Source organism: Scyliorhinus canicula, chromosome 5, assembly GCF_902713615.1.
Source record: "Scyliorhinus canicula chromosome 5, sScyCan1.1, whole genome shotgun sequence".
Lineage (NCBI taxonomy): Eukaryota > Metazoa > Chordata > Chondrichthyes > Carcharhiniformes > Scyliorhinidae > Scyliorhinus > Scyliorhinus canicula.
In genome coordinates this window covers 28,546,823-28,569,715 of record NC_052150.1, presented here as the reverse complement: position 1 = coordinate 28,569,715, position 22,893 = coordinate 28,546,823, and the positions used below count along the sequence as shown (strand labels likewise).

The 22,893-nt window shown below is 47.1% G+C and overlaps 1 protein-coding gene across 2 annotated transcripts in view; it reads left to right on the top strand.

Annotated features, from left to right (window-relative positions):
- The first annotated feature begins 1,221 nt into the window (after positions 1 to 1,221).
- Positions 1,222 to 22,893, top strand: part of LOC119965876 (aryl hydrocarbon receptor repressor-like) — a 253,068-nt gene continuing 231,396 nt past the window's right edge. Inside the window, exons 1-2 of one of the 2 annotated variants that reach the window (XM_038796824.1) lie at positions 1,222 to 1,514; positions 1,948 to 2,019. In XM_038796824.1, coding sequence (XP_038652752.1) covers positions 1,958 to 2,019 — 62 coding nt within the window. In that variant the 5' untranslated portion in view covers positions 1,222 to 1,514; positions 1,948 to 1,957. Of the gene's footprint in view, positions 1,515 to 1,917; positions 2,020 to 22,893 lie in introns of those variants that run through there. The other variant, XM_038796825.1, reaches the window with a different exon arrangement.

Genomic DNA, 22,893 nt, shown 5'->3' with positions numbered 1-22,893 from the left:
TTTTTGCATCTGTTAGTGCGTGTTCTCAGACTTTTGTATCTCCTGCCCAATGGAAGAAGTTGGAAGAGTGAATAACCTGGGGAGGGAGAGGGTCTTTGATTATGCTGTTCGCTTTGCCAAGGCAGCGGGTAGTGTAGATAGAGTCAATGGATGGGAGGCGGGTTCGGGTGATGGACTGGGCTGTGTTCACGACCCTGTAGTCTCTAACGGTCTTGGGCCGAGCAGTTGCCATACCAGGCTGTGATGCAGCCAGATAGGATGCTTTCTGTGGTGCATCTGTAAAAATTGGTAAGAGTCAATGTGGACATGCTGAATTTCCTTAGTTTCCTGAGGAAGTCTAGGTGCTGTTGTGCTTTCTTGGTCGTAGCTCCGACGTGGATGGACCAGGACAGATTGCTGGTGATGTGTCTTCCCACTTTCCAGTATTTAATTGGAGCACATTTCTGTTCATCCAGCACTGGGATGTTGGACAAGTTGTGTGACAAAATTAGAGGGTGGAAGAGAGTTAGTGGCCAGTTCAGTAAAGCTGTTGAGCAATCAAGGAAAATAACAGCAAAACCCAGACTATTGCAGCTAAAAGAAAATCCCAAATCATTTTGCATAAAACAGAAATAATTACAAACTTAAATAATGCAGACGCTCACTCCCATGTTGCGGTTTAGTAAAACAAAGATTGTCCATGTCACGCTAAATGTCACCTGATTGTGACTGTAATGCTGATTGTCGAGTGTTTAGTGCAATATCAGTTTAGTTACGTTATTATGGCGAATTAGTTACGTTATTATGGCGAATAGTTCCTGGTGTTTTGCGGTATAATAATCGTCAGTTTGGTTTCCCCGGAGTGTAAGGAATTGATACAGGTTTTTATTTCCTTTAATAATTCTTATGTCCAGCGATTTGACGAGTGATCGCCTTCTTATTAACCAGTTAATGCCGCCCTTTCCACCCCACTCCACCACAATGAGAGTCCACAAAATCAGGCTGATAAATCATAAATCAGGAGCGAATGGCATCGGTCCAAACCTGGAGCCGAAAGCAATCGTTTGAAATGTTAAAATTTGCAAAACCAGCCGAGACAGCAAAGAGATAAGGCGGCTGTATAGTCGCTGTCTTAATCGTTTCAATGTTTTGTTGTGTTTAGTCCCAGTGCTGTGTGTTGATGAGTGAGAGTTTGAGGGCTCTCTCTCTCTCTCTCTCTCCCCACTCGCGACTCTGGTTGATGTTTTGGATGACATTGCGTGCAAAGCTTCTGATGACATTGAAAGGGATCCGGCACCTGAAATATAAGGAAGTGAGCCTTGCTCGGTTGGGTTATTCAGTGCCGGAAAACCATCACCCGGGGGCTACATAATCCAACCCCAATGATGATGAGCACCAACTTTTAGACCCCGCTTTGGCGGGTTGTTCCTGCACGGTCAGCGAGGTGTGCATTGTGATAGCGACTCGTACTGTCCCTGTGCGGGTGCGGGTGCATTCACAGCTGGAAGCTCCGCCAAAGGTCGCCGTGGGAACAGGTATGTCGATTGCACCCAGGTCAGTGGTCAGTTTCAGGGGGCGGGAGAAATAGATATTAACTGCAACTCCCAGGTAAAACCGGGAATTCCTGCTGCAGGAATGTCACAATCACACACATACAATGGCTTTAACAGCCAACTCTCTCAGTTTAGCTACACACAGGGATTTAATCGAGATTGGCTGTTGCCCCGGACAACACGTAGTCCGATTTACTGTATCTATTTTTTAAAACAACAATGCAAAGTTTTAAAGCTGGTTTGTGCTTCCTGTCGTGTCGCTGATGGGGGACTAAAGGATGGGGCAATTTATATTGACGTGACACTAACGCCTGCATCACTGAGAGAGAACAAGATATTAAAGGGGTTGCGGTGGCAGAGACTTAATTTGGACTGAACTCGAGTGACTAAAGTAGCACCTGTAACTTGTTGGCAGGTCTCAAACCATGATTCCGCTGGGCGAGTGTATGTACGCGGGCAGAAAACGGAGGAAACCAATTCCGAAACAGTGAGTACAGCACCAGAAACCGGATGAACAGCTGTAAAATGTCTAATTTTGTTAAAATAAAGGCACGGTGGGTGCCAGGTGCTTGGGGCAGGGATTGTTTTGAGTATAACTGTGCCGGTCCCCTGCTGGCCTTTAACAGCAGAGTCCATTGTAGAATATGTGGTTATATATATTTTAAAGTGCCCATCAGATCTCCGAGAACAGAACTGTGCCAACCAAGAAAATAAAGTTTATTGTAACTGGCCCGGGATTATTTTGTAGCTGAGTTTTTCTCATGGTTAAAATAAGAGGGAAGGCGAAACTGAAAGACACTTCAAGTTGTCAGACAATTTCAACAGATGCATAAAAATACCACAATTCGTGTTTCAGTGCAGATGTTAATTATTGAACACGTTGACCTACAGAACGTTAAATATTTAGATACATCCAATTATATAAGTGGTGTTATTGAATGTTCAGGTGCATATTTCAGTATTTGCAGCATACTTTTCGGAGCTAGTTTTGTTATGAATTATTTACTCGCATGCAGTCTCGTTGCAAACTGCAGTCTAGTGAGTTTTGGAAATAAAACGTTTCTGTTTTTACACCAGCGGTAAGGTGCACGTTAGTGAAACAGCCCATAATAATGGCAAGGTTTCTATTCCTCTCTTCTTACGTTTTCTCCAGCAGCTCATATATTTGATGAACACTCTCTTCCCCCTCACTACTTGCAGTGGTCGCAATCCGATTGGAATTCTAAAATATATTCCCGCCTGATTTAAGTAATTGGATCATTAACGCCTCTTTCATACAGGGAGGGGGGCTCAAGGCTTGTTTGCAACAAATGCAACCCATAGTTATTTTTAAGATGAGATTTTTGTGTGTTTCGTGCCATTTTTATAATAAAACCTCCAATTACATTTTGAGCGCAAGGGCTCTATGTTGGTGGTGCAGCTGCTGCTTTCTCTCATGTCAGCAGCAACGCGGATATGCCCGGGTTCAGCGGTGTGGACGTGAAATACACAGAACAGATCTAAACGGAATGTCGTTTTGCCAAATCAGCCCGGCTTCCACTCAAACTTAAGCTTCGGAAGCCCCTAATCCAGAACAGAGTTCATTCGGGACCACAAGCCTGATTTAACTCCACATCGAGCGCAGGAGAGGAGTCCAAAATAGTAACAACCTCAAATCAGCAGCCTTACCCCGTCCAGTTATGATGGACAAAGGGCGGGAGGGGAGGGGGTGGGTGGGTATATTGAAAGGGAGCTGGCGGCCCAGAGCGCAGCCCTGATTTGTCGGTGGGCCTCTTTCTAATGTTTCAATCTGTCACTGTGACACTTGCCTTGCCCATCACCCTTCTCCACACTGGAAGAGGTAGGCTCCTATGGCCACCAATTCTGATAAATTAAGCGGAGTATGGGTATTAGCATTGGCCCTTAAGTTTCCTATAAAATGGGGGTAAGGTTATAATTCACCTGGGACTATGCTGGTGAGGCCTTGCAAGCTTCCATCCCAATTAGGAGCAGGGCTAGTAGACCATTGGCCTGTTCCGTCCCTCTGTAGGATCATGGCTGATCTAAGACCACAAGACATAGGGGCAGAAAGAAGTAGACCACTCGGCCCATCGAGACTGCTCGGTCATCATGACTGATCTGATTATCCTCAACTACACTTTTCCACCTTGATTCCCTTACTGATTTAAAAAGTTGTTTATTAGGGACTTCATTGGCAGCATGTAGGGGGTCGTTGCACATAAGGCGGCTTCCACCAGGGTACTTTATTTTTAGCCCTTTACGTCCAGTTTGTGCAGCATGTTTGGGTTAAAACTTAACTAATTCGATGGGATAAGGTTTCCACACAGGAGAATACCCAGACGGTCCAGGCCAAAGAAGCCAGCAAGTAAAAAGCCTCGAAGTTCTTCTCCTGGGAAAATGGCAGAGGCTGCTGCTGCGTCGCTGGCCACTTCACTGGCAATCGATATGCTTACAAGCATCTTAGCAGCAGAATTTAAGAAACAGAAAAGCAGGGGGCGGGATTCTCCGAAATGGAGGCAGAGTGTCTGCGCCGTCGTGAACACCGTCGCATTTCATGACGATGCGAAACGGGCACAGGCACTACCGATTCTGGCCACCACAGCGGGCCAGCATGGCGCTAGAGCTGTTCACGCCGCTCCAGCCTCCCTTCCCGGCGCAAGCCCAGTTGCGCTGCGCAAACCCAAGCATGCGCGGTGGACTTCCTCAATGCGCCAGCCCCGACGCAACATGGCATGGGTGTTCAGGGGCCGGTCATGTAACAAAATAGGGCCAGGGCTGGAGAGGCCGGCCCACTGATTGGTGGGCCCCGATCACGGGCCTCGGCGAATCCCGCCGCGGGGCTCAGAGAATCCCGCCCAGGTTGTCACCGAGGGCCTCCATAATTCAATAGAAGTGGCCCTGGCTCAGTGTTGGTGAAGACTGTAAAGACGCACGGCATGGCGTTACAGGGTGAGGAGGCGGCTCTCTCAAAGCAGAGCGATCAAAGTGCCTCCTTGGGTGGCTCAGATGACAACATTGGCCGGTGATAATAAGGCACTGTGTGCCAAGGTCGATGATCTGTAGAATCATCCCAGGAGACAGAAGAATAGAATCATGGGGCTGCTGGAGGGAATGGAAGGCACAAATCCGAGGTACTACATCTCAAAGATGATGGGGTATGGTGGAAGACCGTCCCTTCCCGAGCTGGATTGAGTCCAGGGGTCACTCAGGCATAATCCCCGTTCCGGCGAGTCATCAAAGACAATTATCATGAGGTTCCATAGTTATTAGGAGAAGGAACGAGTCCTGAGGTGGATGAAGGATCACCAAGATTACAAATGGGAGAGCCACACTATCCGGCTCTATCAAGCTGCGGGAGTCGAACTGGCTGAAAGGCGAGCAGCATTTAACAATGCCAAGGCTGCATTGTATAAGAGTGGAGTTTGGTTTGGGATGGTATATCCTGGCCATGGCTGCATTGTATAAGAGTGGAGTCCAGTTTGGGATGGTATACCCTGGCCAAGGCCGGATTGTATAAGAGTGGAGTTCGGTTTGCAATTGTATACAATGCAGCTATGACCAGGATATAAGAGTGGAGTTCAGTTTGGGATGGTATATCCTGGCCATTGCTGCGTTGTATAAGAGTGGAGTTCAGTTTGGGATGGTATATCCTGGCCATTGCTGCGTTGTATAAGAGTGGATTTCGGTTTGGGATGGTATATCCTGGCCATGGCTGCATTGTATAAGAGTGGATTTCGGTTTGGGATGGTATATCCTGTCCATTGCTGCATTGTATAAGAGTGGAGTTCGGTTTGGGATGGTATATCCTGGCCGAGGCTGCATTGTATAAGAGTGGAGTTCGGTTTGGGATGGTGTATCCTGGCCATTGCTGCGTTGTATAAGAGTGGAGTTCGGTTTGGGATGGTGTATCCTGGCCATTGCTGCGTTGTATAAGAGTGGAGTCCAGTTTGGGATGGTATACCCTGGCCAAGGCCGGATTGTATAAGAGTGGAGTTCGGTTTGCAATTGTATACAATGCAGCTATGACCAGGATATAAGAGTGGAGTTCAGTTTGGGATGGTGTATCCTGGCCATTGCTGCGTTGTATAAGAGTGGAGTTCGGTTTGGGATGGTGTATCCTGGCCAAGGCTGTATTGTATAAGAGTGGAATTCGGTTTGGGATGGTATACCCTGGCCATTGCTGCATTGTATAATAGTGGAGTTCGGTTTGGGATGGTGTATCCTGGCCAAGGCTGCATTGTATAATAGTGGAATTCGGTTTGGGATGGTATACCCTGGCCATTGCTGCATTGTATAAAGTGGAGTTCGGTTTGGGATGGTATACCCTGGCCATGGCTGCATTGTATAAGAGTGGAGTTCGGTTTGGGATGGTATATCCTGGCCATGGCTGCATTGTATAAGAGTGGAGTTTGGTTTGGGATGGTGTATCCTGTCCATTGCTGCATTGTATAATAGTGGAGTTCGGTTTGGGATGGTATATCCTGGCCAAGGCTGTATTGTATAAGAGTGGAGTTCAGTTTGGGATGGTATATCCTGTCCATTGCTGCATTGTATAAGAGTGGAGTTCGGTTTGGGATGGTATATCCTGGCCAAGGCTGTATTGTATAAGAGTGGAGTTCGGTTTGGGATGGTGTATCCTGGCCAAGGCTGTATTGTATAAGAGTGGAATTCGGTTTGGGATGGTATATCCTGGCCAAGGCTGTATTGTATAAGAGTGGAATTCGGTTTGGGATGGTATATCCTGGCCAAGGCTGTATTGTATAAGAGTGGAATTCGGTTTGGGATGGTATACCCTGGCCATTGCTGCATTGTATAATAGTGGAGTTCGGTTTGGGATGGTGTATCCTGGCCAAGGCTGTATTGTATAAGAGTGGAATTCGGTTTGGGATGGTATATCCTGGCCAAGGCTGTATTGTATAAGAGTGGAATTCGGTTTGGGATGGTATACCCTGGCCATTGCTGCATTGTATAATAGTGGAGTTCGGTTTGGGATGGTATACCCTGGCCAAGGCTGTATTGTATAATAGTGGAGTTCGGTTTGGGATGGTATACCCTGGCGAAGGCTGTATTGTATAAGAGTGGAGTTCGGTTTGGGATGGTATATCCTGGCCATGGCTGCATTGTATAAGAGTGGAGTTCGGTTTGGGATGGTATACCCTGGCCATGGCTGCATTGTATAAGAGTGGAGTTCGGTTTGGGATGGTATATCCTGGCCATGGCTGCATTGTATAAGAGTGGAGTTCGGTTTGGGATGGTGTATCCTGTCCATTGCTGCATTGTATAATAGTGGAGTTCGGTTTGGGATGGTATATCCTGGCCAAGGCTGTATTGTATAAGAGTGGAGTTCGGTTTGGGATGGTGTATCCTGTCCATTGCTGCATTGTATATGAGTGGAGTTCGGTTTGGGATGGTATATCCTGGCCATGGCTGCATTGTATAAGAGTGGATTTCGGTTTGGGATGGTATATCCTGTCCATTGCTGCATTGTATAATAGTGGAGTTCGGTTTGGGATGGTATATCCTGGCCAAGGCTGTATTGTATAAGAGTGGATTTCGGTTTGGGATGGTGTATCCTGGCCATTGCTGCATTGTATAAGAGTGGAGTTCGGTTTGGGATGGTATATCCTGGCGAAGGCTGTATTGTATAAGAGTGGAGTTCGGTTTGGGATGGTATATCCTGGCCAAGGCTGTATTGTATAATAGTGGAGTTCGGTTTGGGATGGTATATCCTGGCCAAGGCTGTATTGTATAAGAGTGGAGTTCGGTTTGGGATGGTATACCCTGCATGTTTCTGAGTGACTTATATATGAAGGATTGCAGTTCCGGTGCACCGGAAGAGGCTGATGCTTTTGTTAGGAAGCACGGGCTGGGAGCGAGTTAATTGTAATTTTTACAAGGTCTTTGTATTGTTGGGAAGAGAATGTGGTTATGGGGACACGTCGGGGTTTCTTGTACAAGTTTGTATTTTCTTGTTCTTGTGTGGAATGGGTGCTTTTTCCGTGTTTATTAATGTTGGACAGGGCTGGGGGGATGGTTGTTATGGCTATTTATTTGTCTTTAATCCGGGCACTGGCTGAAGTGTTAGCTAATGGAAGCAAAGTGGTGGGAGTAGCTGCAGCTCACTATTAAATTGTTTTGTTTGAGGTTAGGGTCCGGATCTGGAAGGATTTCCCATCGGATCCTATCAGAAATTTGCAGGGTAGTTGTGATCAGCTTCTTTACATCACAGACCCAGTCTCCACCATGAGGTACAAGTTGAAATTGGATAAGACTGAATTTGGATAAGACTTCCAGTGAATCCCCCAGGGAGGGGGAGCCAATCTGGGGATGCTGCCTTTTTGCTTTGCCAGAGCTAGCTTTTGTTATCTGTGAATCCAGATGGCCCATGATTGGGCCTTGCTTCATAAATTAAATTATGCTAGTCTGGTGAATGGGGTTAAATCTGACTTGCAAAGTGGGATAACCTCTCCCTGTCCTTGTCGGGCAGGGTTCAGACTGTTACAATGAATGTCCTCCCAAGGTTTTTATTTCTGTTCCAGTGTCTCCCTATTTTTCAGCCCAAGTCTTTTTTTGCTAGAGTCAACAAAGTGATGGCTTCCTTCATTTAGGCGGGCAAGGCCCCAAGGATTCGTGGGGCATTTCTTCAGAGAGAGAGAGACAGCTGGATGGCTTAGCTTTACTTAATTTGATATTTTATTACTGGGCAACTAATACTGAAAAAGTACTGGGGTGGCTCAAGGATCCGAATTCCATAAGGGGGTAGCTGGAGTCAAACTCTTGTAGTGGTTCTAGCTTGAGGGCCTTGGTAACTGTCTCGCTTCTGTTTTCCCCTGCAAAGGTTACCTCAAGTATGGTAGTGGTGTCCAGTCTGAGGATTTAGAGGCAGTTTAGACTACATTGAAGTTTGGCTCCATGTCATTGTTACCCCTATTTGTAGGAATCATCTCTTTGTGCCAATGGGTTAAGACTTGAGGTTCAGGTCATGGGTGCTGCAGTGGTGTGGAGACCTGTTTGTGGACAATAGATTTGTCAGTTTTGAGGAGCTGTTGGACAAATTCCAGCTCCCGAGGACTAATGTATCCAGGTATTTCCAAGTTTGTGATTACTTGCCTAAGGAGATCTTTTCATTTCCCTTGGCGCCTTCACCATCCCTCTTGAATAGGAGCTAATTTCTGGCTGAGCTGGGTGAGGGACCGATTTCGGACATCTATGGAAAAATCCTGTTGGTGGAGCAGACTCCGTTGGATGAGGTGAAGAGGGAGTGGGAGGGTCAGCTGGTCAGATTTCTGATGGCGGTGTGTGGAGTGAGGCCCTTCACAGGGTCAACTCAACCTCCTCCTGTGTTAGGCTCAGCTCGACTCAGTTCATGGTGGTGCACAGGGCGAATCTGATCAAGACAAGGATCAGTGATTTTGTCTTGGGGATGCAGGAAAGGTGTGATCGTTGTTCACGGGGTCGTCGGGGGAGGGGGAGCGAATCCCATTGTGGTCGTGTCCTAAACTTGGAAGCTGGCTGTCCTTCTTTAACATCACCTCAGTGACTCTTGATATTCACTGGTGGCCATTTTCGGTGTTTCGGACTCACTGGTGCTGCAGACGGGGGTGAAGGTGGATGACCTCGCCTTTGCATCATTAATATCCCTGAGGCGTGTTCTGCTGGGGTGGAGATCTCCTACTCCGCCTAGGCCTGGTTGGGTGACCTAATGGAGTTCCTAAATCTAGAGAAGGTCAAGTACATCATTAGAGGGTTGGTAGGAGGGTTCAACTCGAGATGGCACCATTCATTTCCTTTTTCAGAGAGTTAGTCACCGTCAGCTGTTAGGCAGGAGTTTCATTTTTAGTTATATGTTGAAGGGTTGGGTTTAGTGGGGTTGTTAATAATTGATTATGCTATTCATACATTGTACCTTTATGTATTTGTTGTTTATTTTGTCACAATGAAAAAAAGACTTCAATATAAATATTTTTAAAAAGCTGTCCATCCTGGCCTTGAACATAGCCTCTGCAGCTCTCGTTGGTAAAGAATCCCACAGATTCACTACCCTCTGAGAGAGGAAATTCCTCATCATCTCTGTCTTGAATTGATGACTCCTTACTCTGAGATTATTCCCCCTGAGCGGAGACATTCCCACAAGGGGAAACAACCTCTGCCTCCGCTGTTGATGCACAAAAGTTTTTTTGCTCAACAAATTTCTCCCCTAACTTTTGGGAGATATTTTTTTAAAGCTTGGGTGTAGATCTGGCATTGGAATTGACCACGCTTTATCGAACCATTTCACTTTAATGAGGGTAAAAACAGGCAGAGGGTGAAGCAGACGACAGACCCAAACTGGCCTTTCCCTCCCTCCCATTCTCTCTCTCTCTCTCACTCCGTCTCTCCCTCCCACCATTCTTGCCAGAGCAGGTTCTGTTGAAATCAGGACTTTAAATCTTTGCTCGGGATTGTTACTGACCAGTTCTTCTTGGTGGAGTGGCCTGAGCATTCAGTCCGCTGTGTTTTTCTTTGGGAGTGTGGAAGGCGAGGGGTTTGAAATGGATGATTGGGATTTTACACCAATTGGTTGGAAATAATCCTTTACTGAAGTCAATCAAGTCTCTGCGATGTTGAAGCAATAATGTTACAGAGAAAAAACAATAATACCTGTCGTAAAGTCCAAAGATGTGCAGGTTGGGTGGATTGGCCATGCTAAACTGCCCCTTAGCGTCTCAAAGATGTATAGGTTAGGTGGGGGCGTGGACCGAGGCAGGGTGCTCTTTCGGAGGGTTAGTGCAGACTTGATGGGCCGAATGGCCTCGTTCTGCACTGTAAGAATTCTGTAGAGATTCTATGTAACCTTTGCATGTTTGTTTGGCCCCCCTCTCTCTCTTAACGTCCCCCGGATGTTTGTTCGGCCCCTTCTCTCTCTTACCCGCCTCCCTACTTTTAGAAATCCAAGTTTAAACAGAGTTCTTTGTACTCTTTTCACGCAAGTTCTCTGGATTTGCTATTCTCATTCCTTGACTCCCTTAGCAGAACTGTTCAGTGCATGTGTGTACTCAAGCCCCCATTATCTTGACAACTCCCACATTTTCTACTTTTTATCTTATTTGTAAAACGCTTGAAGCTGCAGTGTAAATCTGTTTCAGCATGGCCCTTCTGCATTTGGGTAGCTATTAACGTGATGATTTTTCTTTGGCCGCTGTCCTATGATTCCTAACAATCTGATATTTATAAGAATGTGCTATATAGGCATTTGAGATGCTTATTCCTAAGCGAGTAGCCCAGGTGTCTTAACAATATAAAGCATGAGATCAGTATCAAGTTATAACCTTACAGGGGATGGAGAAAAGTATTGGGCCGCCTCCATTTGAGTTGTGTGAGAGGGTCTGCATGTGTGTGTTTTACAGCTGCTCAACATCTAACGTGATTTGAAAAGTGTAATTAACTTATGGTTCTAAAGAGTTTATTCTAGCTATAAAGACACTGTTGAGTGATTTTGTTCTGTATATTGAGCTGTGCACAGTCACAAGTAGTCTATAAAACCCTAGAGTCAGAAATCTTAAGCAGAGTTGAAATTAACATCTGCATCATCTAGCACAACACATTTTGTGAATTCCTCCCCTCGGCCCCTTAATGACCCACTTCACTCATTGGGGAATTACTTATACATTTGCATGTGTCAGGTATGGAACCTTTCAGCAGGCGTGTGAGATTTTACTCTCCCTTAAATAAACGGAAAATCCAGAGATGCAGCATCTGAAGCTGCCCTCTTGTCGAGAGATTCTCTGTACCAGGAGAACACATTAAAGAAGCTGATTGCATAGTTAATTATGTTTCCTGAGCACACACTTGCAAAGTACTACTAGGCATTGTACCATGCAATTAAAATCCAAATTTACTTCTACTTTCAACTCCAGAATGAAAGTTGTCAGCAGTGCCTCAATGGATTGTACTCGCATCTTTAAAAACAAATACTTTTATTCTCTTCATTTTCCACTTTTTCACCAAATATACATCCAATAAAAGGTAACCAACAATAACAAATACAATAGCAATCCCCCAACCAACATTCCCTTCAACATGCAACCAAAACATCCCCTCTCCATCCCTAATACAAAACAAGAAAGACCAAAAGAGAATCCACGGACTTCCCATACCTGATAAACAATACCCTTCACTCACCCCCGCTAATATTCAATGGCACCAATTCTTGAAAGTGTCATTTAAACAATGTCCGTGAATTGTAGAACACATCCATCCTCCCCCTCAGCTCAAACCTCACCTTCTCGAGCGTCAGAAATTCCAGTAGATCCCCCCACTATGCCGAGGCACAGGGCGGAGAAGCTGACCTCCACCCCAGCAGGACCGGCCTCCGGGCAATCAGCGAAGCGAAGGCTAAAACATTTCCTCCCACACCCGCCTGCAGCCCGGGCTGATCTGACACTCTGAAAATGGCTTCATAGGGCCCTGGTTCCAAACTCACATGTACCACCCTCGAGATGACCTTAAACACCTCCCTCCAATACCCCTCCAGCCTCGGACAGGACCAAAACATGTGAACATGATTTGCGGGCCTCCTCCCACAACGCTCACATACATCCTCCACCCCCTCAAAGAGTCGCGTACGAGGTTGAGGCATTTACCCTGCGGAGCACCTCATACCACAGTTCGTCCTCCATACCCTCCCCTAACTCTTCCTCCCATTTCGCTTTAATTCCCTCCAATGATACAGATTGCACTCGGATCTTGAGTCAGGAGCTCGATGTTAAAGTTCCACTCCAGAGACTTGAGCACAAAATCTGCTCTGTTGGAGGTGCTGGTGTTTTGGATGAGATGCTCAATGTCAATCCTCTCTGCCCTCACAGATAGACTTTACAAAGTCCAAAGAGAGCAACGGTGTCTCTATTGGTGTCCTGGCCAATATTTATCTCTTAACCTAGCATCATTAAAATTTATACATTAAGAGGCAGGGAAATGGATTTATCCCCTTTGGGTTAGCATCTGAAAAGTGTGACATTAAAAGTGAAGTGAGTGATGTGGGCGGGTAAAACCTCGTGGGTGAAGAAGGTGCTGCTAGAGCAGGTTTTGGGGGGTGGTGGGTGGTCCTGGCTTTTCCAAACTTTATAAATCACTACTGGCCGGCGGATATAGCATTGGTCAGGAAATGGGTAGTGGGGGAGGGGTCGGTGTTGGAGCGGATGGATGCAGCCTCATGTAAAGACACGAGTTACGGCAATGTTAACGTCGCTTCTGCTGTTCTTGCCAGCCAGGTACTCCTCAAGCCCGGTAGTGGTGGTGGCCCTGAGGGTGTGGGGGCAGTGGCGGCAGCACATGGGGCTGGAGGGGACAATGATGTGGACACCGATATGTGGCGACCACCAGTTTGTTCCGGGGGGGGGGGGGGCTGCATGGGGGAGTTTCGGAGGTGGCAGCGGGTGGGGATCGAGTGGTTTGGGGACTTGTTTATAGATGGGGGTTTTCCGTGTTTGAAAGAGTTGGAGGAACGAGTTAAGCTGCCCTTTGGGAAGGGTTTCGTACTTGCAGGTGAGGGACTTTATGCGGGGTCAGGTTTCGATGTTCCCGCACCTGACGCCCCGGGGACTACAGGATAACGTAGTGTCAAAAGTGGGGGAGGGGAAGGCATTGGAAATACATAAAGAGCTTATGGATTGGGAGGGAGCCCCGATAGGGAAGGTGAAGAGGAAGTGGGAGGAAGAGTTGGTGGGGAGTTGGAGGTTGGGTTATGGGAGGACGACCTGAGGCGAGTCCATGTGTCCTCGCCGTGTGCCAGGCTTAGCCTGATGCAATTTTAGGTGGTCCACAGGGCACACTTGACTGGCCCAGATGAGTAGGTTCTTTAAAGGGGTGGAGGATAGGTGTGGGCGGTGTGCAGGTGGGCCTGCGAATCATGTCCATATGTTTTGCGCATGTCCAAGGTTTAGGGGTTTTGGCAAGGGATTCATGTCGGAGGTACCGAAGGTAAGGGTGGTTCCAAGTCCAGAGGTGGTGATTTTTGGTGTGTCAGAAGACCTGGGAGTCCAGCGGGCGAGGGAGGCTGACATTTTGGCCAATGCCTCCCTGGTAGCCAGGAGACGGATTTTGTTGACAGGAAGGGACTCAGAGCTCCCAAAGTCGGGGGTGTGGGTCAGTGACATGGCCAGGTTTCTCAGGCTTGAGAAGATCAAGTTCGCCCTTCAGGGATTGATGCTAGGATTTGCCCGGAAGTGGCAGCCGTTTATCGACTTCTTTGGGAAAAAACAAACTGGCAGCAGTGGGGGTGGGGGTGGGGGGTTCCTCTATAGCTTTTCCAGTGGTTGCACCTGGCTGTGCCTGACGATGGCCCAGCAATCCAGATCTAAATGAATGTCAGATGGTTCTGTACTCTGATTTCCTGTAATAATGTCAAACAGATCAGCATTCCTGCATCCATATTTCACTATTAGAGTTTGTTTTAAAATCACTGGTCAGCTCCTGCTCTGTGGAGAATCATTTTCAATTGGTGAAGGTGACTGTCAACCAAGACCAAAATGCTGACGGGCAAGTATCAGTGACCGGACATGATCTGGAATGTCATCATTCTAATGTCCTGCAACACCTACCAGTGCATTCTGCCATGCTACCAAATGGACAATGAACTGTAACATTGTAGTGTGTTGATTGGTCCATCCACAAGACAGGAAGGAAAATATATATCCACGTAACGTAGCTACTTTATAAAAGGCATGATTTAACGGAAACATTTCTAGGTGTCATTTCAGGTGTGATTGGCGAGATGTTACTTGACCACCAACTTGGCGAGATCGCCGGACTCGTGACTCAGGGTCTCGTGGGGCTCACCGCTGTCTTTCTCCCCCTCCCCCACAGCCCCCACAAATCAATGGTTGACACCCTGCACCCTTCCCACATACGATCTTCCTATTTGTTCGTCATAACCTCTGGCACCCAACAGCACAACCCCTTCATGTCCAGGTGCTTTGCCCATACATGCTCTAGACTCTCCCGATCCATCCAGCCCACGGCTCACTAAGCCTTCTCTTTGTTCCCAGAAAAGATAACCCATAATAAGCAGGGAAGGGCAAGACGGGGGCAGAGAACCAGAGATCCCAGTCCTCCCCCTGGTGAGGAACGAGCCTCGGAGATTGTGGGGTTGTCCGAGGAGGGAGCAGTCACTGACAGCGAGGTTGGCCTGTGCCGTAGACGTGAGGATTCACTGCCTCTTCACCCAGGTGACCTGTCTTGAATGATTTGTTCATGTCAGACAAAATTATCCTTGCCTCTCACTGACCACATGTCCATTGTCTCACACGATCTTCATCCGATGGTGCCGGGCCTTCCAGAATCCCCCCCCCCCCCCCCCTCCCCCCGCCCCACATGCGCACACACTCCCAAGAGCCCACCATCGAGGCATCACAGCTGTCACCTCCCACCTTCCACCAGCACAAAGACACACACCTCGGTGGGTGACATTAGTGGACTGGCTTCTGTGACACAATGGGGTGAGCACCACACAGTTGGTGATGCACACCAAGGGAGTCAGCAGTCGGAGGTCTGCTGGATCTCAGGACTCAGCTGAGTCCCAGTCAGACGCTGAGCCTCTGGATGTTATCCCAGAGCTGATGCAGATGCTAGGACGGGGCTGTGAGACTCCGGAGGGGATGTCCGCAGCATTCCAGCAAGTGCACAGCTGATTGGAGAATTCCCAAAGGCTGCAGTCGCAGGAGATCATGCCAACAAAGCATGGCACTGAGGCCAACACTGCGAGGGTGGCGACGGCAGTGGGACAGCAAGCGTTGGAGTTGTGCAGAATTGGTTGTTGTAAAAAGGGAGTTACAGAAATGTAATATAAACAGTTAAGGATATTGGGCGTTATTTAGCGGACTTGAGTTAAAGTCTGCTGAACGGCACATCCACCGGGGTGTTTCTCAGCACCTGCTGGGCTGAGAAACATCCTGCTATTCAACGGCAGTTTGTAATTTCTTTGGCCTTGGGGAGATTCTGTCCCCCGAGGCCACACTTAGAAGGATTTTCTCGCTAGCAGGAAAGGCTCCTGGAAGATCAGATGCCATTTTGTCTGGCTGCCCTTATCCCTTTCTCCCTTTCTCCTCCTCTTCCCCCCCCCCCCCCCCCCCCCCCGCCTTTTTCAGGTACTCCCTTCCTGTTTTTGTGCCCCTCCCCCACCTTGGGGAGGCCCCCGGACCCGACCCCTTACATGCCCTGGTGGCACTGTCAGGGTGCCAGGCTGGCAATGCCAATGTTCCCAGGTGCCAGGGGAGTGCCAGGGTGCCACCTTGTCATGTCCCCGACCACCCGGGGGTCTCCAATAGCCAGGGAGGTGTGTCGTCCCCCCCCCCCCCAGGTGCCGTTACGCCTCGTACGTATTTCTGTGGACCAGTACTAAACAGCACCCTGGCGAAGTCTCCCAGGTGCGGCCCGCGATCCCTGGGCCCCGGGTGAATCCGGCAAATGCATATTTAAATGGTCTGAAAGGCTCGTGTAAATATACAGATCTGGATCTCGCCCAACGTCTCCAGGGTCGCAAATCTCGCGAGAGGCCTCATCCCGATACCAAGTGGGGGTGCAACGAGACCGTTGAATCATACCCATCATGTATTTTATAAATTAGGATAGCATATTTGGGTGAGAGGAGTGGGGTGCAAGGTCGGTTAATATAAAGGGTTAACAGATGGGATATTCTAATGTATGATATAGATGATGTGCACCACTGACACTGGGCAAACGTGTTAGATGGAGAGAGAGAGAGGGAAAAGTTGGAATCACATCAAAGAGCTCCGTGCCTACTCTGTAACCTGTACTACTAATAAACAAGTATTAACCAGATACCGGAATATGTATACAGTCTAAGAACCTATTCCTACACCTAGAGTCCAAGACAGAAGGACCCAATCTCAGAAGAGTAGCACTGTTTCCTCTGAATCTGAACATTGTCTGCTAAGTCCATTTTAAGGACTAATCCAGGCTAACATACCCGGTGCAGCACTGAATCGGAGCTGCTGTATTTTGAAAAATACTTTAAATTGAGGCTCCATTTACTCTCTCCGGTGGGTACAAAGGATCTCATAAAATAATATTGGAAAAAAAAGCAAGAGATTTGTCCAGGATGTCCTGACTATCATTTATCCCTCCAGCACCATCACTTAAGGTAAATTATCTGGTCTTTATCTCATTGGGGACCTTGCTGTACAAATGCATTACTGCATTTCCTACATTTAAGCAGTGCCTACAGCCCAAAAAGTATAAGTGGTTAGGGAGATCCTGAGTTTGTGCAAGCTTTTTTTTAATGAATGGGTGCCTGTTTTGCTCATTGATTTAACCAATTGACAAAATCTCACACATCAAAGTCATACTTCCCTTAGTGTCATCAGTTGGAGTTTGTGGTTATGAAGTAAAATGGGTGTTCTTGTCAGTGCTCAAAAGATATTCAGACACATCGTTCGCGAGTGACCGATCCTTTATTGCCTTCTGATCGATAAGGAGGGAGAATTGAAGAACCCCTAAGGCTTCTTCAGTCTGCTCTCTCAATTGTGCGCAGTCAGCCTTTTCAGAGGGCATTTCTTACAACTTCCAGTAAAGATAATTGTTTCTAGTCATGCACACCGGTAAATTATTTACATATGATACAAAGAGGAAGGCCCAAGGCAATAGCTGTTCAATTGCATCCCATTGGTAATGTCATAATCTTTAGTGGTAGAGGGATGGAATGTCCGTTCAGACAATGGTCACTTAATCATGTCTTTATTACGGTTTTGGTGCTGTTAGCAATGACATTCAATTTTGTCCTGTTGCTCGATATGGTGGAACATTCACCTTTGCCTGCGTTGTCTATCTCATGTACGTGCAGAGACAGTCTACAGTGAGGGTGCTGCTGCTGATGTGCTAATTTTCCTTGTCCCCTGACCGACTCCCTGCTGAGCTCAGTCTCCTCTCCCACACTCTCTGTTTCAAAGAACCATTTAGGTGGCTGTATCCACTAGGCTGGACTCTTGCAGTGGGTAATGAGTACAGCAGAATTAAACACTGGCTAGAACATCAATAACTTGCATTTATTTCTTTTTTGCACTCCTGTCTATCCTGCATTGTTCAGCACTAACTGTGTTGGTCTTTCATTAGTTTGCCAGATGTTTCCAGATGTAGTTTTGAAGGAATCTTATGAGTGACTTTGAACATCCAATAATAGGGAGGGTGACATTGGCAATAGTATCCCTTCTTGCCCTCAATGTTTCAGATTAACTTTAGTGTCCACTTTCTTCTCTATCAAATCATTTTATTTAAATTGTGATTGTTTGGAGAAAGCATTTATTGAGCACCCTTTCACATCTCAAATGTCTGAAAAAAATTCAACAGGCAACATGTGAGCGGTGTAGTCGCTATCAATCTCATCATTGTGTGAATTTGTTGGTGACATGGATACATTACATGGGGAACTGACTGCTGTAATCTCTTCACTGGATGAATTAGTTGATTATATTTTGGGACATTGGATGACCACATGATCACTTCACTAGGGGAATTGGCTGGGTTAAAATCTAAAATTTTCTCAGTAGACACTGGGCTTACTCATTGTCCTCCCAGCAGGATACCTCACCCACTTGGCACAGAGGATATATGAGTGCCAACTCTTCACAATGTTTTTGCCATTAATTTTAGGAAATGGGCGATCAGCATTTCATAAACTTGACTTGTACGTCCTTAAGTTTAAAAGGCGTTACCTGATTGAGGTGTTTAAAATTATGAAGGGATTTGACAGGGTAGATACACAAACCATTTCCCTCTGCAGTGGCAGTCTGGGACAATGGGGCATAAATTCAACAAAAGTTATTTTGGAATGCAAGAAGTAAGCACTTATTCTCACAAAACCAATAGTAATCTCAGCTCAGTTTGCCAAAAGACTGGATGCTGGGTCAATTGACAGCTCCAAGACTGGCCAATTAGATTCCTGTTGGGTAAGGATATCAGAAATATGCTGCAAAGGTGGGTAAATAAGGCTGAGGTTGATCGGCCATGATCCATTGAATGGTGGAGCAAGCTTGCAACATTGAATGGCCAAAAACAGGAAGGGAGTGCCTGAAAAAGGTGGTTGGGGGGGGGGGGGGGGGGGGGGGGGGGATGTGCTCTATTTTGTCTTAACCTCCTTTATTTGAACATTACCATGACTAACACAAATTGTAAGCATCAGTGAAGAAAGGGTCTGTCACTTAATTTCACACATGACATGCAGCAAACAAAAAAGACACCGGACGGAACGGATAATAAAATCCATCCATGAGCACCAGGCGTAACATTCGAATATTTGTCACCTAGCATAGCCATTGTCTACCTACCCCTACACCATCCCGTCCCTGTCCCCACCACCACACTGCCCCACTAACTTCCCAAAATGATCAACATTTTCAAACACTTAACATGTGTCTTAGACTCTGTGTATATTCCTGGTCACCACGCTTGTTCAGGGAGCAGAGGCTGGCAAGTTAAATGGTATCAGCGAGAACCCTCTGAGGAGAATGTCAACATAGAAAAATACAGCACAGAACAGGCCCTTCGGCCCACGATGTTGTGCCAAACATTTGTCCCAGATTAAGAACAAATTAATCTACACCCCATCATTCTACCGTAATCCATGTACCTATCCAATAGCCGCTTGAAGGTCCCTAATGTTTCCGACTCAACTACTTCCACAGGCAGTGCATTCCATCCCCACTACTCTCTGGGTAAAGAACCTACCTCTGACATCCCCCCTATATCTTCCACCATTCACTTTAAATTTATGTCCCCTTGTAATGGTTTGTTCCACCCAGGGAAAAATCTCTGACTGTCGACTCTATCTATTCCCCTGATCATCTTATAAACCTCTATCTAGTCACCCCTCATCTTCTCCGTTCTAATGATAAAAGGCCGAGCACCCTCAACCTTTCCTTGTAAGACCAAATCTCGATTCCAGGCAACATTCTGGTAAATCTCCTTTGCACTTTTTCCAAAGCTTCCCCATCCTTCCTAAAATGAGGCGACCAGAACTGCACACAGTACTCCAAATGTGGCCTTACCAAGGTTTTGTACAGCTGCATCATCACCTCACGGCTCTTAAATTCAATCCCTCTGCTAATGAACGCTAGCACACCATAGGCCTTCTTCACAGCTCTATCCACTTGAGTGGCAACTTTCAAAGATCTATGAACATAGACCCCAAGATCCCTCTGCTCCTCCACATTGCCAAGAACCCTACCATTAACCCTGTATTCCGCATTCATATTTGTCCTTCCAAGATCCCAGCTAATTGAATTGCGGGCTCAGTTTTCCAGTCTCTCCCCCCATAACCCTCGACTCCCCTCGTTGATCTAAAATCTCTCTAACTCAGCCTTGAATATATTCAGTGACCCTCAGCCCCCCCCCCCCCCCCCCCCCCCCCCCCCCCCCCCCCACTACTCTCTGGGGAAGAGAATTCCACTGACTAACATCCAACGAGAGATGAAATTCCTCTTTGTCTCCATCTTCAATGGCAGAGACCCCCCCCTCCAAAAAAGATGGCATCCACCCTATCAAGATCCGCCATCCCCTCCTAATCTCAGGATTTTATATGCCCCAATAAGGTCGCTTCTCATTCTCCTGAAACTCCAGTGGATACAGGCCTGACCTGCTCAACCTCACCTCACAAGGTAAACTCCCTTCATCCCAGGATTTCTGTCCAGTCAACCTTCGCTGAACTGCTTCTCATGCAAGTAAATCGCTCCTTATAGTAAGGAGACAGAAACTGAGAAGCACTTCTGCTGCAGACTTGCCAAGGCCCTGTACAGTTGGAGCAGGACAACCCAGTTTTCAGCCCAGTCAACTTTCTCCAAACTGCTTCTAATGAAAGTTTATCGATCCTTATAGTCAAGAGACCAAAACTCTGGCTGCGGATTCACCAAGGCCCTGTATAGTTGAGTAAGACTTCACAAATTTTCCCACCACCCCCTTCTCAGTACAGGCCATTCTCATTTACCTTCCTGATCACGCGCTGCGTCGGCGTACTAACTGCTTTGTGATTCATGTACCAGGACACCCAGATCTCTTGAGTATTGCAAAGACAGGTACAGCACGGGGTTAGATACAGAAAGATATTCTCAGGAATAAGGAATAATATCTCACTTGGTGAATGCTTCATCCTGAAGATTAAGGACTAAACTATCCGAATTTAAGTATATTCGGTTCTGAGAGACTGACATAGTCTTGGCGATGTGATAACCTGAGATGTAAGACTTAAGCTGGACTACTGGAACTCCAATAAATTGTTTTGAATTAATCTCAAACTTGATAACCAAAGAGGAAAAATGAACAGTTTTGGTTTAACCAGTTTTCCAAATAAGTGGTTAACACTGGGAACAAACTGTACAGGATATGATGGAACAAAATTGGCAAATCCAAGCAGGCACTGAATAGTATTTTTGAAAAGTTAAGGAGTTTTTGTTTATCTGAATGAGAGAGAAGAGGGAAGGCATCTTGTTTTAAACTTTGGGATTGACTACAGACCGCAATGATCCTGTACATCTTTGTTTGTTTGGAATGCTGGTGAAATTGGCATTTATTTTTTATTTTTATTTATTTATTTTTATTTTTTTATTTTTTATTTTTTTGAAAATTTAGATTACCCAATTATTTTTTCCAATTAAGGGGCAATTTAGCGTGGCCAATCCACCTACTCTGCACATTTTTGGGTTGTGGGGGCGAAACCCACGCAGACACGGGGAGAATGTGCAAACTCCACATGGACAGTGACCCAGAGCCGGGATCGAACCTGGGACCTCAGCGCCGTGAGGCGGTTGTGCTAACCACTAGGCCACCGTGCTGCCGAAATTGGCATTTATTATGGGCTCTGTCCATTTGTACAATCTGGATTTCCATCCATCCACCATTGGCGGTGTTCCTTCGGCTGCCTCATCCCAAACAGTTGGAATTCTCTCTCTTCAGCTTCTGTCCCCTCCTTTGAGACACTCCTTAAAGCCTCCCTCTTTTGGTTAACCTTTTGGTCACCTTTCCTTTTATCTGTTGGTGTGTGGTTTGGTATTAAATTCTGTCTGATAATGCTCCTGTGAAGTGCCCTTGGGTGATTTGCTGCGTTAAAGGTCGGATTTATAAATGTAGCTTGTCAATTATTAATATGAGGGAAAGAGGTCCAACCATTGATGCTTTTAACTTATTCGAACATATGTGATGTATATAGGTTTAAAATTTTATAGACAGGTTTATGTTAAATTACACTCTCTGTTTATACAACAGTTAACCTTTTATATGTAGAAGTTTCATGCTTGTTGTTATTGCATGGCCTAAGAGCTAATGATACCTTAAAACAGTTGGACATCCTTTGCCCAAAGCTTTGATCACTTCTCCTAATATCTGCTACTTTTTTTTGGCTGGAGTTGAATTTCCTCATGGTCTTAAAATATAGGAGGAGGCCAATGTAAGAAGAGACAAAAAGCAATACAGGTCAGGAACAGGCCCTTCGGCCATCCAAGCCTGCGCCGAACATGATGGGCGGGATTCTCCCAACGGGAGACTAAGTGCCGACGCCGGAGTAAAAACCGGAGTGTTTCACTCCGGCGTCGGAGGCGGCTCCTCGCCCCCTATTCTCCCACCCCCGGGGGGCTAGGAGCGGCGCCCCGTAATTTACGCATGTACGGTTGCCTTCCTCCTGGCGGGCACCCCGCAAGAAATGGAGGAGTAATCTTGCGGGGCGGCGCAGTAAAAGAGTGCGTCGTTCAGAGACGCCAGCCCGCCGATCGGTGCCCACCGATCGCGGGCCAGACCCCTTCTGAGCGCCCCCCCGGTGCTTGATTCTCTCTCTCCCCCTACCCCCAACCCCTGCAGCGCTCGCGCGCTGTTCACACCGGCAGCGACCAGGTGTGGTTGGCGCGGGTGTGAACCCGTCGCATTGTGCAGGCCGCTAGGCCCATCCAGGCCGGAGAATCGCCGCTCGCCCGTTATAAACGGCGAGCGGCGATTCTCCGAGCGGCCTGTCGCAAATCTTGGCGCGCTGTTTTTGGGGGGTGGGAGAATCGTGTGTGGGTGCCGGGGCGGCGTGGCGGGAAACGCGATTCCCCCGCGATTCTCCCACCCGGCGTGGGGGGGGGGAGAATTGTGCCCGATGCCTGTCTAAACTAAAACCTTCTGCACTTCTGGGGTCCATATCCAGCTATTCCCATCCTATTCATGTATTCGGCACAATGCCTCTTAAACGCCATTATGGTATCTTCTTCCACCACCTCCCTCGGCAGCGCATTCCAGGCACTCACCATCCTCTATGTAAAAAAAAACTTGCCTTGCACATCTCCTCTAAACTTTTCCCCTTGCATCTTCTATCTATGTCCCCTAGTAAATGACTCTTCCACCTGGG